Here is an 18,757-nt window from a genome sequence, read left to right as displayed (position 1 = left end):
ACAGCCCCGAGTCTGTGTCCGTCACCAGCTTGTTGAAGAGCCACATGTTGATGAAGTGGAAGAGCTGCGAGAAGAGCTGGATGGTCAGGGCGGCGTTGACCCGGCACCGCCGCAGTAGCGACATGGCCCCCGTCAGGGTGTGCAGGACGTCCTCTGCAAAGAGAAGGAACACGCGATGCGACGACAAAGACACAATTTGGAGAGGACCAGATATATGTTCAACCATTCATTTCGCATTAGGAGCCGAGACAGGTTACGATCAGAAGACTTGAACAGCGTTATATGTTGCTGACATGAGGTTGCTTCACAATGAAAACATTTAAAACAAAGACATATGAGACTCTCTCGCTCTCTTCAAGTGTCTCCAAACTTTCTTTCACTAACTCCACTGTCTGTGTAAAGCCACCGATATCGGTCTTTGTGGATTGTCGGTTTCATAGGGGCTTGGCCAGATATCATAAACCATTTTCCTGCCGTGGACAGCCAAGGCAAAACACAATAGAACAAAAACACACATATTCATTTTTATCTTGGGAAATAAAAAGCACTCTGCTCGGAGCTCACAGACATCTACAACCTGACGCTAGTGGACACCGCTTCATTTAAAGGGTTCACTGCTCTAGAACGTTACCTGGATACCGCATGCGTTTGTGTATATTACCGATCTTGGGTCTCTGTGGATTGTGTTCCTCTGGGTCGTCCAGGAAGGCAGGCATGTAGTTGTTCAGGTCCGCCTGGAGACAGTGGACCAGGTACCTGCGCGACACACGAGTTACAGCTTGTTTAAAAAGGCAACAGACTTCACCATCAAACAACAGAGATGAAAATGCACACCATTATCTTGTTCCCACTTCTTCTCTTATTGTACATGGACGTGACAACGTTTCGACCGGAATTTCCTTGTTGAGATAATGTTTGTGTTTTTTTTGTATTCTTTTGATCTTGATTTATTTGTAAGATCATAATGAGGTACCATTTACAGTGGAAATGTTGCCGTGTCCATGTAGGATGAAAGGTCATTTTTTCCTACTTTTGAACACCTTTCAGCTACAGATGAGCTGAAAACGAGCTTGGGTTCCAACTAGTTTAATCAAACACACTCCTGGACTTTCACATAGAACCGACCAAAAGCCCTGACTTTCCCCGTCTGTAATAACCTCTCACACACACACACACACAGACTGACTTGAAAGCCATCTGAACCAGATGGGCGAGGATGTCCTGGGCGTCCAGCGTGATGCGATTCAGGTCTCGGTCCTGCTTGATGAAGTTGAGCAGCTCCGAGGCGTTGGCCATCCAGAAAGCCAGCGCTCCTGCAATGTTCTTCTGCTTCTGCAGCGGACCAATCACAGCCACACACAAAGAGAAACAAACAAACAAACATACAGAACGTTGTTAAGAGCAGCAGGACAAAGGACAGACTGGAGAGTTTAAAAATTGAAAAAAATAAATTAAAAGAAAAAGAAGAAGAGGGTAGGAGAGGGGTTTCTGTTTGAGTGGCAGCCAGAAGGAGCAGTTGTTACTTCAGGGATAGACTCATGCCCCGCCCACCCCTCCCTCTAAGCGAACCCAGTGCCGGGGAGGAAGAAGGCAGGCCGTCACCGACGTCACTTGAAAAGAAGACGCTCGAAGGAAGTGTCGTCACTTCTTCACGTCTTCAGCACTCCAATGTGAGCTCTAAAACTCAACACAGTGAGCCGCAGATTTCGACTTCGACTTTACGAGAGACATTGGTGACCACTCCTTTCCCCTCCCAGACACAAGTCCATTCACCGGGTCGCCAGACACTAGCCGCCTCCGCTAACTGGTCCTTTTTGACAAACTCAGCAGTGTTTAGACCGTAGACTCTCACTGTGGGCCGCGTGTCGACAAGAGACCAGAAGCCTATTCATTTCCAACAGATCAGGGAAATATTGTGGTCACATTTAAATGCTTTCCCAGTTAGCGTGACTAATCCCATGACAAAAGCGCAAAATGGGTCAACCGGTGGAAGCCTGCAATCGACATTAAGCTCTAAGGTACATTTGTTGAAGCATATTTCGGATATTTTCAACACTTCACTTTCTTGTCAAGGGTTAGGAAAGAAGGTTGATCCGTCATGTCTGTCCGTTAAATATAAGGCTACCGCCAGCAGCCGTTAGCTTGGCTTAGCATAAAGACTGGAAACGGGGGGGCGGGGGGGGGAACAGCTAGCTTAGCCTATTATTTATCCTACAGTTTTTGTAACTCTGTAGCTGCACATCACTGCAGAAATGTAATCAGAGCCTCTTGCAAAGTAAAGTGATCCATCAAAGCAGGAGTGCAGAGTGAACAAGCAGCGACACGCTAAAGCAGGGTAATAATATCAGAGAATAATTAATGACATAATTATCTCCAACACTGAGTGGATATCAGACTTTGAACAATGCTCGGTTTATGCTCCATATGTCAGTCTACGGTCTAAAAAGGACAGTTTTCTTGTCCTGAGATCAACCGGGAGGACAGAGCTCAGTGTCTGAGGAGCTGATTGGTTAATATCCCCGCCACTCAGAGAGGGAGGAATGCGCGGAGCTCGCTCGCCTGCACTCATCTATCCCCGCCTTGAAAAAAAACAAACAAAAAAAACAGAACACAAATCAAACAAAACAAAGAAAAAAGGAGAAAAAAAACCCTTCATTCAGAACAGCCAGAGAATGAGAGATGGAGCCGAGTGCATCCAAAAACGTTAAATAAAATAAAACATTTAGGAAACGTTTAAAAAAAAAAGAAACACAGAGGGATGGTTGAACATATTAAATGGACTTTTCAAACAGACAAATGAAGCAGAGGAAGTCGGAGGACTTGTCTCTCATCCACACTGTTGAGTAGGAGAAGCAAGACGATGATGTCACACAACATGGAGGCCAGAATTAAAGATGGCGCAATGACGGAAAAGACAGGTTGCTTTGGTTTTGCTGTTTTTTGGGGTGTGTTTTTTTTTCTTTTTTTTTTTTTTTTAGTACCAGGCAGGTCCAGGAAGCTGAATGGAATTAGTCGGGTTGATGTTGCTGTTGTTGCTTAGTTTTCCAGCTGTGGGAGGACGCGTTATTATGGCTTTATTTGACATTTCTAGTTAGAATGGAGAAAAAGAAGCAGCAGCAACAACGATGCAGGGCTGGTCAAAAAAAAAGCAGACAGTAGAGCAGTAAAGAGAGAAACGGAAGGAGGTAGATGAGCTGAGCAGAGATTCAAAGGGAGGTAGCCAAGAGGTGGATGAGGCGGAGCGACAGGATTTCACGTCATACACCCTTAACATGGTATCTGATTTGCCTTCAAAGGAACGTTATGGACATTACTACTAGAGAGCTTAGTGCGGGTCAAAGTGCTTCATGCTGCCTTCGAGTACCGCTGCAAATATCAGGCATTTATGGTTTAGATAATGTATAAAAATTAGTTTAGAAATGTCATTTGTCACCTTCTGAATATATTTGCTGTTTGCTGGATATGTGTAAAGTCTACATTTAGACTATTTTAGTTGAATGTATTATCTAAAAATAGATTTCTGCTATAAGAAAATATTCTGCTGTCATTTAGCACATTAGCATTTACATCTAGCATTTTTTTTTTTTTAAATATTCAGTGGCTGCAACTAGCATTTATTTTCATTACTGATTAATCATTTACTTTGTAAAATGTCAGGAAAAAGACCAAAAGCGACGTCTTTAAAAAGCTTGTTTTGTTCGACCAACAAAAATGTATTCGGTTTCCAGTCATAGAAAAGCAAGTCCTCACACTTCGGACATTTGGCTGTAACCGTGACGACTAATAAATGATCAATGATGCCGATTAAATGATGTCCATCTATTCATTGTTTCAGCTCTGGCTGTATGCAAACACTAAATAGTTTTTAATCTGTATATTTAGAGTTTCACTCCTTATTTCTCAAGGGGGACGCCCCTTTTGACCCTTTCTACTGGCACATCATTATTTCATAGCCGTACGCAGAAGGAAATCTACAGATTCAACTTTTAAGTCATATTTCTACTATTAATTTCCTTCGTTACCTGCTCTGTAGCGAAAATACAATTCCTTTAAGTAGGCATGGATGATTTGAAGTTGAAGTTTCTTTAAAAGGCAGAACATTGAGTCATCTACCAGCTGGTTACAGATTTTGTACAAACGGTGAGTAGCGTGAAAGCCATTGAGGTGAACGTCTGCTATTTTATCCATGTCGCCACACACCAAGAGAAAGAGAGAGAGAGAGATACAGAGAGAGAGAGAGAGAGAGAGAAAGTGAGTGAGGGAGGTAGACGAGTCTGTAGCAGCCGTATCATGGTGTGCTATTGTGCTATCCTACCTGATCCCCTTCAGGAATTTCCTGGATGGAAGGAGGGGGGGGTGGGGTAGGAGGAGGAGGAGGAGGAGGAAGAGGAGGAGGAGGAGGAGGAGGAGGACACGTTCACAGGACAGAGAGAAAACACGTCAACAGCTACAGTATGGACACAACCATGTAACAGACACACATACGCTTTGACACACACATGGTCATGGGTTTACAATGTAAAGCCATCTTGAATCGGTTAACTGGCGGGAGGTCAGCTTAGAGGCCTCTCTAATGCCCGCCTGAAGGACATTTATCGCCAAAACAAGGCGAGAAACAGCGCTGTTACATTTCTAAAGATTAACTGATGACCTAAAATCCAACTGTATCAAGCGTTTTTTGGTACATTTTACAGGTTTGGGGCAGTTGGAGAAGGTTTTCAGTTCTGTATTCCAGCTGGACATAAAAAGGTAATATATGAGCCAAGTGTATAAATGTGAGCAGGGTGTCCTTAAAAAAAAGGAAAATGAATCCCTGAATAAATGAGTCTAATAAATCTGCATAATTACCACTAAATGTGACCAACACCGAGAATAAAGTCAGGCTGTCGGTTTGCTTTATGGCAGAAAACAGGGCAGCTTTGGCTAACCCTTCCAGTTTTTGAGAGGGCGGCACCCTCTCTGTGGAAACGAGCGACGGCGGAGTTTCTGGGACATGGGTGTCCCCGTGTAGAGACGAACTGGGACCGATAATAATAATGTTGACCTCGTTTCATTTCATAATCACATATTGATGTTTGGAAAGAAAGAAAAAAAAAAAAGAAGAAAAACAGTGCATGTAATCCGTTTAGGGAAACGTTAATAAAGTAATGCAGTTAGTTTAACATACAGGATGCACGGGGCACTGGAAAGGGATGAGTGTAACTCCCAGAGCGTCTCACACAGCAAAGCTGCTCATGCAGACTCAAGATTTAGAAACACCCTGTTCTGTTGGATTCGTTGAGTGCCTGGTTAATATGTGATAATTAATCTCTTGATGATTAAAAACCCGCTAATGCAGATTATAAGCCTACTGGAAGTAGGAAGGTAGAACGTTCCCGTACTCCTCAGAAGCTAAAGATATTTCCACGAAACTAAAAACGAAATTAAAAACTGAAATCCTACTACACACAGACTGAAATAGATTAGGGTTTACAGTGTGTGTGTGTGTGTGTGTGTGTGTGTGTGTGTGTGTGTGTGTGTTGTCTTTCATAACTTCACTGCATGCCAACGGCAGTGAATTGCTGGCTGCGAGCTACACAAATAAAACTGAATGGCACCAATAAAAAAAAGAAAAAAAAAAGAAAAAAAAAAGAAAATGGCATTTGCATTTTATTGAGCCTCGGTAAGGAAAGAACTCAAAGAAACCTTTAAGTTTTACTTTGTTCTGAAAGACTGACGCATTTGTAAAAGACTTTTTGTTGCCCGAGCACTCGGCTGTCATATGAGTACATTTCCAGCCCTCGTGATCAGCGATAGCTCCATGCTAGCACACTATGTTGTGTCATAGCAGGCCTCACACCACGAGCATTTAACACCGACAGGTAGACAAACAGACAGACAAAAAAAAAAAGCTCAGACTGGTACAACAGAGGTAACTGTGGAGAGAGAGAGAGCTGCAAGAAACATACATATACAGACACACTGCCTTACAACAGCTACAAGTGCAGTAGTTTGTAAGAATACAGTAAATGGGGGAGGGGGGGGGGGGTTAAGCAAAACATCACACAATTCAAACGTTTCAACACAAGCGAGGATGCAAGTACATACATAAATAACAGCGGTATGAAGAAGTGTGGCCAAACACACGGAGAAAAGGTACAAGTGAATCATATTCAACCTGACAAGCGCACACACACAAAAAGAATAATAATAAAGATTCGTGTTACTGACCTGGATGACTCCCTCCATCATGCTCACCATCTTGTTGACGATGGCGATGACCTTGTGCGTCCGCTCGGACGGCGACATGTCAGGCCGGTAAGAAGGCGACATGACGTAGCGGCAGGCCATGTACAGGACGTAGGTGGGCGAGAGTTTGAAGTGGACCGTGGAGCTGTTGGTGTAGTTGATGATGGCTGACAGGAAGGTGTCTTCAGCTGGACGGGCGCACACACACACACACACACACACACACACACACACACACACACACACACACACACACACACACACACACAGAGAGAATCAGATAATTAGACAGATCTTGAGCCAGCGCCTATGTTGAGATCATTCAGCGGAAGCTCCTGATGGGTCATACGTTCGTGCCAACATGGAATAGGTTTTACTTTAAAAGGAAATTGTTTCAGGAAACGGGCAGAGGCAGGATAAATAAATAAATAAATAAATTCATACAATTATCAAATACAATATTAACCTGGGGGGGGGGGGAGAGAAGAGCTTCACACAGCAAACGTCAAATATATTACCACGTCTGCTAAACTATATCCTGCTACATGTACAGTGTTACTGTTGCTGCTACAACCAATACTAAAAGGTCATGTCCGGAGAGAAGGCGTCGGCCAATCAAATGCATGTAAGCGCACATTCCTGGCTGATTACTTTCCGACACCTACGGCCTAATTCTACCTGGCGATTGTCGCGGCGAGAGATACAATCCTGTGCGGCTGCATATTATAAAACTGGCCTTCCTGGATTGCATGTCATCGCCTGACTGGTACCTGAAACAACACATCTCCACCAATGCAGCCCCTTGCCTCCGCTGTAAGTGGATTCTACCACTACTGCTGCCACGACTACTGTTCTATTAGTTTGACTATTAATAATACTGCCGTTACTCCTATCGCATAGTTACTGCATATTACTGCTTATCTTACAAGCGCTGATAATAACTGAAGCATCCATGTATAGTTCTGTGGAATCTGAAATCATGTTGAGGACTTCTCACAGACAACCGAGCGACTCCATAATATGTACGTGCAATCACACTGCAATGTACTTTATGTATCACGCCAGGGGTGGAAGACAGTGGCTGGAATAAAATCCCCTTTTGGGCTGCAGCAAGCAGTTTGTTTAAGTCGCTTTGGTGGTTGGCTGCTCACAGAGCTTGGCTGCACATGTGTCATGTGGGATACACCAATGAAACCACTGTGAGCCTGACTGTGGTGTCATTTCCCTTCAGTTCAGTTTGGTGGCTGAAGTATTTGATGTCAAACCGGTTGCAGCTGCGCGGCGGCAACCCTCCTCGTGAAAACCTGACGACGAGAGCAAGTCTCCAGATGTCAACGGTGCATGTGCGTCACTGTCCTGAACACACTGTCTGGCCTCGTCGAGGATATGGTTTCTCCCAGTGCATTGTGGGCATGGGTCTCCTTTCGCTGCTGGCAAAACAGACGATCTCACACCATGCCAAAACGCAGACGCACTAAAGGCCCAGAGCACAACTAAAGTTAATAAACATGAAGTGTTAGAAAGACAGAATAAACAGCTAGATGAGCTTAGAGCTGCAGAGAGTGTGGGAAACATCGGGCGTCAGGAAACCAAACTTACAAGGCTTTTTAAGACGTTTTAATGCGGCCTGGAACTAATTTAAGACCATTTTACCGACCGAAGCCAGCCCTTTTCTGATTGATTTCATCTTATAAAAAAAACAATAGGAGAAAAAGACATCCAAAAATTACATGGCTAAGATCAGGAGTTCAACCGGTTGACTACACTTAAGCCTTCCCTGTATTAATGAAATAGTACTGAGCTGCGCAGCCCAACTGAGAATAAGACATTTCTACTCCAGCAGTTTAACCCCCCAAAAAAGCCCTTTTGAAAACACCACTTAACTATCCCTTAATAAAAAAAAAAAAAAAGGAGAACCTAATTCAACCTAATTAAATTCAAGTGCTCAATTTATCATCTTTAAACGACGTCAACTCAACTGCGTTATTGTTGCTGCGATTACAGGAAGCAAAGCTTTTAGGCTTGAAGCCCGTCCAGCTGATTTTTCTGCCAAACACGAGTCGCACACCGTGGAAAAGGGAACGTAGAGGCTGAGACAAGCCGCTCGGAAGTCATATTAATGAATCAGGAATCAGGGCTGTAAGAAGGCACAATACTGCAAGTACTGCGCTGGACATGGAAATGTGAAATGTTTCTGAATTTACATACGAGATATGTATTGCATACTGCTGCAGCTAGAGCAGTTAGGCATTAGCATTGTAAAGACAGCTAGGGGGGGGGGGGTTCAATAGTTTCCAGCTATTGACTGTTTTCTCTAACACAGTGAGGGGAATGCAGAGGGGCAGAACGAGACGCTCCAGTACTTACAGTTGTCTCTGAACTCGATGCCGGCCGGCAGAGTCAACTCTGCTCTGTCGGCCGAAATGTCCTGAGACCTGCTGAGACAAGACAACACCATGAGAAGGAGAAGGAGACAAAGATGGAGGGCGAAGACGAGGGAGAAAGGGGTGTGTCTGACCTGCTGTCCTGCTGCTCTCCCCGGATCATGGGTTTGACCATGCCTCTCTCCATCTCCAGCTTTCCTGAGCTCTGCGCGCACAGAACACACGGTGTCAGGCAGCTCCAACAAAATTCAGTTTCACCGTGATTCAATTTCCTGAAGATGATCTGATTTGAGAACGCGCAGAGATGCAGATAATGACTACTGCATCATACAATGTCGACAGTCGACGATCTGAACATACGACAACTCAAATCCTCCTCTATATGGGTGCATCCCAGGCGATAAGTCTGATCAAAGCGATGGTCTCACGAGGCTCCGCTTGGGAGCGGTGACGCGGCGTCTTGTGCTAGATTCGCTGGCAGAACATCCAACGCGCAGCAGATGCTGTTTTTACAGTTTCCTGGTGCTCCAACAGATCAAATATCTGCGCTTGCTCTTTAAAATCAACAGTAACAAGTAGAAGATAGCTTGTAACATACTGCAAACACACATAGAGGCACTGCTAATGTATTTACTTTTACGTATCTATGTGTTTGAGCCACTGTAATGAGTCAATTATTCAATGAATCGGACAACAGCATAATGAGTTGCAGCAATTTTGATGATAAATGAATTGTTTTGGTCATTTCTAAAGAGAAAAATACCAAATATCGTCTTGTTCCAGCTATACAAATGTGAGGAAATTCTGCTTATATTTGTAAAAAAAAAAAAAACTCATTATAATTGAATCTTTTTGGGGTTGTGACTGCTGGTTGGATAAAACAAGCATTTTGACAAGCATTCATTTGACGGACAGACCAAACAATTGATTGACTAATCAAGAAAGTAGTCAGCAGATGAATTAACATTGCAAACAATTGTTATTTTCAGCCCTAAACGTGTCACTGTGGTGACACTTGTGGAACACAGAGGGATGCAAGCTCCCGATTGGTTTTCCTTGGAACAAGAGAGCAATTTTACAACTGGGGAAGCAACCTTTTCCAACCTTTTCTCTCCTGATGCCACTTAATACACACAGCAAAACATCAAAAGCTCTGTGTGTGAGTGTGTGTGTGTGTGTGTGTGTGTTACCTTGCTGGTAGGCAGGGCAGCTCCACTGTGGATGTCTCCGTGAAGGTCGAAGGTGGTTTCTGGTACACTGCTGCAGCAGAGACACAGACATGCAGCGGTTTAGATGAGGAACTGCGCTCTGCACAGCTGACTTTTCATTACTGATAACGACAAGAGCTCAGACTTAATCCAAACACACACACACACACACACACACACACACACACACACACACACACACACTTATCTATCTCATCGTCGGGGAGGAGAGAGCTGGATCAGAGATGCAGTAAATGAATGACTCACTAATACACACGGATAGATAGTTTGCGTTACACACATGCACACACACACTTACGTAACAGTCTAATTAGAGAAGCCATGGCAGCAAAGCCGGTACGTTATGTATATATGTGTGTGTGTGTGTTTGAGTGACAGTAATTGAGTGCGACAGCAGTCGGGTTTAAAAGACAGGCTTCTGCTTTTCACGCCCCACATGACAGGGGGGGGCGTCAATATAAAATAAACAGCAAGAGAAACACACAAAGCATTCGTGCCCTGCTCCATCGACAGGGAGGCCTTTGGTGCGCACACATTAACCAGCGGCGGTCAAAGTAGGTTAAACCATTAACAGCAGGACTGTGCTTACACGGACGGAGAACTACTGATTTTCTATCTATCAAATGTTGACCGTGACAACTTTAACACCCCACAGATAAAGCCTCTCAACCTTTGTGAGTGCCAATCCAAACCCTCTTCCAGTCGACACATTTACAGCGGATATGGGGAAACAAATTTGCTTCCTTTGACCCCTTTGAACTCCCCCAAACAAAAATGAATTACTGATGGACACATATGAAGAATATGGATCTGGCGGGACGTCGAGCAACTTCAACAAGGGTTTCTTAACAGCTCACACATGACCGACATGTTATCTCACGCGCACTCAACAGTTGGAAAAATGTAAAGTCCGACTTGGTAGCACACTCTGATCCTCCCACATAAGCACAGATTAAGAAAACAGCAGTATTTATTCAATGAAAGGGGCAAAAGGTTGCTTGTTTAAAGGAGCCGCGGGGGAAGGGGGGGGTCAATAGTCAAGGGATATGTTTCAACCACATCACAGAACTCTTGATACGTCTAGTTCAGGCGGTCAAAGCAACTCGTCGCCGTGCTGTCTGGTTAGGTTACTGTTCTCAAAACCAACAGGCAAAAACAATTCCACCTGCAAATCCATAAAATAAACATAAAATAAAGGATGAATTACAGCTTAAAAGTGCCCCCCCCCCCTGTTTATGAAGCATTCTATAGAGGGTCTGGATGGCATTTCATTTATAATAATAATCCAAGATAAAGGGAAGCTAACAAATCAAACTCAGTGGCGGATTATGTTTCTTTCCAGACATCCGGCGTGTTTTCCCTTCTTTCAGGCTCTTCTCTCACTGACCAATGTGGAACACTCGTTGAGGGGCGGGAAATTAAAGTTCTGAACGCTCGCAATGCGCTACGAGATCATCCGTTCCCGCTGCCAAACAGCTCCGATCTTAAAGATCCGTCGTCGTGCCAAAAACTGTGGCTCTAATCAGCCCCCCTAAACATCGTGATGCGTCTCCAACTCCAAATGAGTGGGGTACCCTTGTACGTTTGCGCCGGCAGAACATTGGAAAGGAGCCCAGAAAACCGTACAGCGGTGGGGTTTCGTACGCAAGTCCGACATTCACCTTTCCTTCAGCTCTGTTTTGCACACCACCAGCCATCACTGAAAACAGCTGCCTTGCAGCGGCACTGACGAGAGCGATGAGACTGAACCACAACAGTAAAGACATAAACCAGAACAAAGTGCAGAAAGACTCTATTCCATCACTGATTTTTATTTTATCCCTCCCTCCCTCCCTCCCTCTCTCCCTCTCTCCCTCCCTCCCTCCCTCTCTCTCCCTCTCTCTCTCTCCCTCCCTCTCTCTCGTGTAATCAGGTTCTGGACGGCGGTATTAACTGTGGATTAAAGCTTTCTGCCCCCACAGAAAATGAAGTCAATGAAGAAGTGAAAACACAACACAAAGACAGAAATTCAAATCGAAGTAGTCACCCATTTGATTTCATTTTAAAGGAAACTGCCGGGCTTACGGGACATTAAGGGGCCCACGTATCGGCCAATCGGCGTCTTTCTTGTGATGGACTGAATATAATATATTAGCGATGATCTTTCCCAACAAAAGTAAAACAAACAAAAAAAAAACCAACAACAACAACAAACAAAACAAAAAACCAAACACACACAAGGAGCCTGCAGGGTGCTCTTGCTGATTACATCTTCCTCTGTGGCGGAAGGTGCTAATCAGAAGTCACCTGATCAGTGTTTGGAATGCAAACCTGTACTGGAGGCTCTCAAACCCCTCTGAGAGACTAAATGCGATTAACAGAATGTCAACATTCATTTTGTTTGTTGTTTGGTTTAAAAATGAGCAAAACACTCCTATTTAAATCTCCTATTTCAAACGCTACACTGAGGTGCCATTTTGGGTCTATCTTAACAGCGTTCAAGGCCAACAAGGATAAAAAAATTCACCAATCATTTCGCGGTTTTCTATTTATCTTTTTCTTCGAGATACTTGAATAAAAAAAAAAATTAAAAAAAAAGGTTCATTCCCTTCTGGTGCAGCGCATGTAAAAGACAAATCTGTCACTCGGCCATCGACTTTGAAGGACTTTCAATACGTTCAAGACTCGAGTCAACTTTAGGAAGCACTTCAGAAAGTTGGAAACCTCACATTTCATAAGCCACACGATACAGGAGAAACCAGAACGTGTTTACTCCTAGTCTTGCTTATACATATAAAAAGAACTAATTCATGCAGAAACACAAAGCAATGAGTTTCAGTGTTGGTTACTTACACACCTCTCTCTCTTTCTCCCAGTGCTAGTCATCCAATGAGTCATTAAAGGGCCATTCAATTCAAACTCAAAGCCTCTTTTTCTTGTCCTCCACTCATCCCTCGCCAGCTCACTCTCCTCTTATCTGCTGTGCTCTGTCTCTCTTGTCTTCTGTGTGGAACCACAGCGAGCAGGAGGCCACACCCAACACCATGCTGATCAGATTAGAGGGCGGCCCGCCTGCCTGCCATAACCCGAGACCTCCGCTCTTCCTCTCCTCTCATTTTCTCGCTCTCTCCATCCGTCCAAGCCCAGACTTTCCTCCTCCTCCTCCTCCTCCTCCTCCCCCTTTTCCTTCCCTTCATCTCTCGCTCTGCCTGCCAACTCCAAACCTCATCCTCTCCTCCCTTCATCTACAATAACACCCTCTTCTTCTTTTTTTTTTTTCTGTTCACAAACTTCAGAAAGCAGCCTGTGCGGAGGATGAGAAGGGGGGGGTAAAATCACAGGAAGATGAGGAGGAAGAAGAAAGCAAAAGAGAAAGAGGCAGATAGGAAGGAGCAGCGAGGTGAAAACACGACCTCCTCCTTTCCCCTCACCCGGACTTGTGCCGGCTCCTCATCATGGCGGAGGGTTCTCGCTTCCCTCCCTGGTCGAACATCGGGTCCACAAACTTAAAGACGTGCGTGGAACCAAACTGGAGGGTGGAGCCCGAGCGCAGCACCGTCGTCTCGGTAACCCGCTGCCCGTCGACGAAGGTGTCTGCGTCGGGGCCGTGCGGCGTCACCGTCACCATGCCTTCGCTGTGCATGAGGTTGCAGTGGTGGGGCAGGATCCCCGGACCTAGCAGCTGGAGACACACAGTGGCGGGTACATCAGAAACTAAACCCACACACACACACACACACAAACACACACAAACACAGCAGCTACACCGGGAGCATCAGGTTGGAACATCACTTTAAATGAAAGTCCATTGTTGCTAAGAAATCAGTTTACATATCCTTTGTGTTTGTTTTGACTTGTGTATTTACTTGATTGAAATTGTAATTACCAAAAAGATGAAATTCTGTAATCTCTGCACTGATTGGTGCACTAAAAAAACAATAGTCTCACAGAGTTTGTTTTGATTATTTGTGAAACGTGACAAAAATAAAACGGGCCCCAGGACTGTGACTTTTGACAGGCTGGTCATTTGCAAACGCCACAACAGGACCCATGGAAGAGAGACAGCTAACGCTAACTGGACCCGCGCCTCTTTATAATGTGGGAGGAACACAACACTGAGCAGCAGTGTTAAAATAACATGAACCAAAAAAAAATGATGTGTAGTGGAAATCATTGCCAACATTAACACCTGGATAGCACGGAATACACACAGCTATCCTCTCTTGAAAAATGGACGTTTAAAAAAAAAAAATCAGATTTCCGTTTGACTTTGAAACAACTGTGGGTGTGTTCGTGACGTAGCTACCTGGATGGCTCCGTCCTCCGTGCAGTCTGAGCCGACCTCGGTGATGCTGTGCTGAAGTCGGTACAGCTTTGGTTTGTCCCGTGAGTCAGACCCATCTAGACACACACACACACACACACATACAAGCGCATAAAAAAACGCTCACGTTTAACACTGGGCAGGGTGCTCCGCCATATCAAACTTCAAACAAGAAGTACTGCAGTGTACACGCTCAACCTCACACACTCATGTTGACTGCGCACACGCGGCTGACAGCAGAGAATCCACCCATCATTTCAACAGGAAAGAGTCAATGTGGGAGTGTACGGGGATTATACACTGCTAATGCGGCAAAAAAATAATTTATTGTGGGTGGTTGGTGGGGGTGCAGAGCAATTATTGATCATTAGTAAACAGGAGTTTAGTAAAAGCGAAGCAGCATATTAGTTCAATAAAGAAAAAGGGGAAACATTGGCTGCTCTGGGGGGGGGGGGGGGGATTCAGGGAGAAAAAAAATGAATGGGTATCAGAAAAACCTCAGAACCACCTTCTAAAAATAATACAAAACAACATCAACAGAAAGCTAATATAAGAAGGCTACCAGGACAGCTTGGTCCTTTTACAGTAATATAATGAGGTTTCCAGTCTTTGTGCTAGGCTAAGCTAACTTAAAATCTTAAGTCTTTTCATGTAACTCTCAGCAAGGATGTGCATTTATTCCAAAATGTCAAAACTATTCCTTGAAACTGCCATAATAAAAGGAAGTGCAGTCTTAAATCTAAATTGCTAAATAAAATAAAACTGAATTCACTTTCTATTGCTTTTGCTAAAATGGCCAGAATGAACATTTGTTTACTGGGGAACCTATGCAGTAATCCTACTAAGGACTACAAGTACAACACAGACACAACATTTAGGGGGAGGGTGTGTGTGCGTTTGATCATAATCGGGAGTTGGGGGGAGGGGGTCACTGCATCTCCCCCAACAATCCCATCAGCCACTGCAACAGACACAGAGGAGGTGTGGTGGATTTTTTACCTTCGTGGTGCCGATAGGCGTAGTAGGCATAGTGATTCCCTCGCCCTAGGCAAACAGGCAGGCAGGTGCGGAGGTAGAAGGACACATGCACAAGGCCCCACACGCACACACACACACACACACACACACAGACAGACAGACAGACAGACAGACAGACAGACAGACAGACAGACACACCATGCCATAAGAAGGTGGGAAAGAAAACAGACACATAGCAGAGGGTGAAAATGCAGCAAGGAGGAAAAATGCAGCATTACCTTGTTAACCCATTAATTGCATGGAGACATACAAACACACACACGAAATATTTCTGGGGGCCTTTCACTGTCTACATTTACGACATAATGAAATACTGTTTTTACCAGGCATTAAGTCCTAATTGTCATTGTCTGCTCACATCAATATGACACACACACACACACACACACCAAGTTACTACATGGCACCTCAAGCAAAAGACCTGCTAATCAGTTAAACCGCCGTCCTAAATTCGTGCTGTAGACTGAACTACCTGTAACCACAGCTGCTTGCTGCTGTGCCACCAGATAACAACTCTCACTGACAATGTTGTTTTGCTATCAGAATACCTTGGAATGTATTCTTGCACTTGCGTTACACCTCATGTAAAATGAGACACTTTCGTTTGTATTTCACACTTCACTAAGTTCACTAAAGTGCATCTAATCGCAAGGCGGAATCTGATCATGGAGGTGCCAGTGTGATGCAGGACAAGGGAATCACTGAGTTATTCTATTGGATCTGGCTAACACATGTGGACCTCACTGGTTTTGACAGTCCTGAGGGCGAGCAGATCATGGCATCTTATACACACTAATCTTAGCCACTGCACTGATCTAAACTGGTATCGGTAGGAATACACACTCACACACACACACACACACACACACACACACTCACACAGACCCAACACCCATTATTATTACAGCTACCAAATCAAGTCCCCATCTTGGCTGTTTCCCACAGGACAGTGGCCCATCAACCTGACAGCGGATGAAGTAGGTGTGTTAGTATATTCCTGGACCAGAGCCACTGGTTTCCCCAACGCCATTTCAGCCCTACGGTTCCAACCAGTTCGGCTACCGGATAAGTTAATGGCATGGGGCATGTGACATTCAAAGAGGAAGCTAAAGAGAGAGGGATCAGTAGCAAGAAACGAGCTGTTAGGGTTGGATGATGTCACATTTAGCAGGACTCAGGTAGGGTTTGTTTCCCAAAATGCTCCGATAGGTCACAATAACGTCTCCATACAGGGATTTCTTACCGCATTCCAGGAGTTTAGATGTAGCAACTTACCTTTTATTGTACTCCAAGTCCCTCAACCTGCCAAACCCTACTTCTAATTCAGACTCCATTTCCCACAGTGCCTTTTGAAAAAAAACCCTCAAGTCACACGGGTATGCAATTCGCAGTTAGCTCAGCTATAAAGTTCTAAACTGAACTACTAAACATGAATATAAAATAAACCTAGAAATCCAAAATACATCATAAATGTGGTTTTTACGTTTGTTCAAAGCGGTTTTATTCCGTCAGCTTTCATAAAAAACAGTCGGATTCTGGCACATTCATCCTTCCTCTGGCCTGCGTGAAAACTGGGTCACTGCATTGACACTAGCTCTGGTGCAGGATTTCGTTGCAGAGACATTTTTGTGCGACTTAAAAGTCGGTTGAACTCTGCGTCGGATTGTTGATGCAGATATTCCTGTACTAAAAATCTGCGAATAACCCCCTCACCATTCATTCTCATTCCATAAATAGGGATCATTAAAGAACGCTTCAAGGATTCAGAATGAGGCTGCAGTGCTTTGGGGGGTGTTGAATGGAGGTAGCATATACACTATCATTCCACAGCTAGTTCTCAGAGCTGCCTCCGATATAGATTTCAGCGATTCTTGACCTCCCTGCTGTGGCTTTTATATGCTGAGGAAATCCTGTGCTGGTAGGAACAGAAACCGCAGAACAGCTGGGATCCATGAAGTGGCCACATGTGCTTCACTCACCTCAGCAGGGAGAGAAAGACAGCCTCACCTTCAAGTGACCCTAAATGTTATTTACTGCGGCTACATGGCTGCCTGCTGGCCACCACCTGCCGTGACAGTAGCTCTAAGACGTCACAGGTACAGGAGCGGACACTATGGTGTGGATGTGTCGTGGCCTCTACCTGGGCTCAGCTCCACCAGGTAAGGCAGTTTCTCGGGCGGCAGGGAGCTACTGCTGCCGTCCTTCCCCCGCAGGCCCTTGTCGTCCACTTTCCGTCCCTTCCTCCCCTGGTAGTCCGGGGGTCTCTTCTTCAGCTGGAACACTAGCGCTCCTGACACAGGACATGATGACATTTAGCATATTACAGTGAAATCTGAGTGAGCGAAGGACACCACAAGAGCGAGGGGTGTACTGACACAAGTTGTAATGACTGTAAGGCAGCAGGAGGGGGCGGTAGCGATCAAGAAAAAGGAGGAACAGAGTGTGAGAGCAGCACACTCTAAATTTATTGTGAGAAATGGCGTTTTTGTGAGTGTGTGTGTGTGTGTGTGTGTTACCTCTGTCAGCAGGCCAGTCCCTGAAGATCTGCAGTGGACACTCAGTGTCGTCCAGAATCGCCTCCTTGCCCGACTTATCGTCTTGCTGCGCGGAAAAACGGGAGAAGCGACAATCAGCCAGTCGAGCAAGTAAATAAACCAAAGCTCACCGACGACAGGGCCGCATTTTAATTACTGCCACAGATAGTATCTATTAAAAGTTTCTCATGTCCGGAGGGTCCAGCACTGATTTCAAGATCTTAGCTAAAGAGTTACTTAATGTGTTGTGGTTTGCTAAAAATAAAGTGGTTTACCACATTAGACTGTCTGAAATATGGATTGGATTTTAAGTGTCGGGACTCCCTTGTTGCAGAACATTCATTTTTTTAAGTTGTTGTGGGGAACCATTTTCGAGGACAGAGAACAGTGCTGCTCTCCCCTGGGTTTCCTTTTCAAAAAGGAAATTGCGATGTTCTCAGGCTTCATAAATATTGTAATTTTGTTGTATTTCTTTACAGAATATCACAGTTGCCCTACATATCTTCGTCCTGTTCAGTCTCATCTCAGTTAACACTCCCCTCTCAAACATAAACTCACTAGCTGACATGCTACAAGCTAGTATGCTAGTGCTTATTTCTCATGCTCACTAACCTAATGGACTTTCCCTGTGCTTTAGTGTCATCAGCAAATTGCAGCTGACTATCAACGGGGTGTGTGTGTGTGTGTGTGTGGTCTCTGGAGGGTCTTCCACTGTACTGGCTGTGGGAGCAGCAGTCATTTCATATGATTGGCCATAGCCAGAGTCCATCTGAGAGGACAGATATGGGAGAGGCTGTGGTGAGGGCAGCCAAGTTCACCGTCACAGCCACACACGCACACAGCAAAAGACACGCACACGCACACAGCAAAAGACACGCACACGCACACGCGCACGCACGCACACACACACACACACACACACAGACATAGAGCATCTGCTGCTGCTATAGCACTCAGTCTGAAAGCAATTGAATTGCATTCCTCCCAAAGGTTTTAGTGCCAAGTAGCATTCTGTTTCAATCTGCCAGTCCGGTGGAGAGT

The 18,757-nt window shown here is 44.8% G+C and overlaps 1 protein-coding gene across 1 annotated transcript in view; it reads right to left on the bottom strand.

Moving 5' to 3' along the window:
- Positions 1-18,757, bottom strand: part of afdna (afadin, adherens junction formation factor a) — a 79,738-nt gene that overhangs the window by 32,121 nt on the left and 28,860 nt on the right. Inside the window, exons 7-18 of the mRNA XM_070925448.1 lie at positions 17,699-17,783; positions 17,323-17,472; positions 15,144-15,188; positions 14,127-14,221; positions 13,252-13,502; positions 9,756-9,872; positions 8,747-8,815; positions 8,596-8,663; positions 6,211-6,416; positions 1,187-1,332; positions 662-756; positions 1-153 (exon numbers count right to left, since the gene is read on the bottom strand). The exon at positions 1-153 is cut by the window's left edge and continues 113 nt beyond it. Of these exons, the coding sequence (XP_070781549.1) occupies positions 1-153; positions 662-756; positions 1,187-1,332; positions 6,211-6,416; positions 8,596-8,663; positions 8,747-8,815; positions 9,756-9,872; positions 13,252-13,502; positions 14,127-14,221; positions 15,144-15,188; positions 17,323-17,472; positions 17,699-17,783 (1,480 nt within the window). The remainder of the gene's footprint in view (positions 154-661; positions 757-1,186; positions 1,333-6,210; positions 6,417-8,595; positions 8,664-8,746; positions 8,816-9,755; positions 9,873-13,251; positions 13,503-14,126; positions 14,222-15,143; positions 15,189-17,322; positions 17,473-17,698; positions 17,784-18,757) is intronic.

The sequence above is a fragment of the Enoplosus armatus genome, chromosome 19, assembly GCF_043641665.1.
Source record: "Enoplosus armatus isolate fEnoArm2 chromosome 19, fEnoArm2.hap1, whole genome shotgun sequence".
In the NCBI taxonomy this organism is placed as follows: Eukaryota; Metazoa; Chordata; class Actinopteri; order Centrarchiformes; family Enoplosidae; genus Enoplosus; species Enoplosus armatus.
This window is presented reverse-complemented; position numbering and strand designations above follow the sequence as displayed.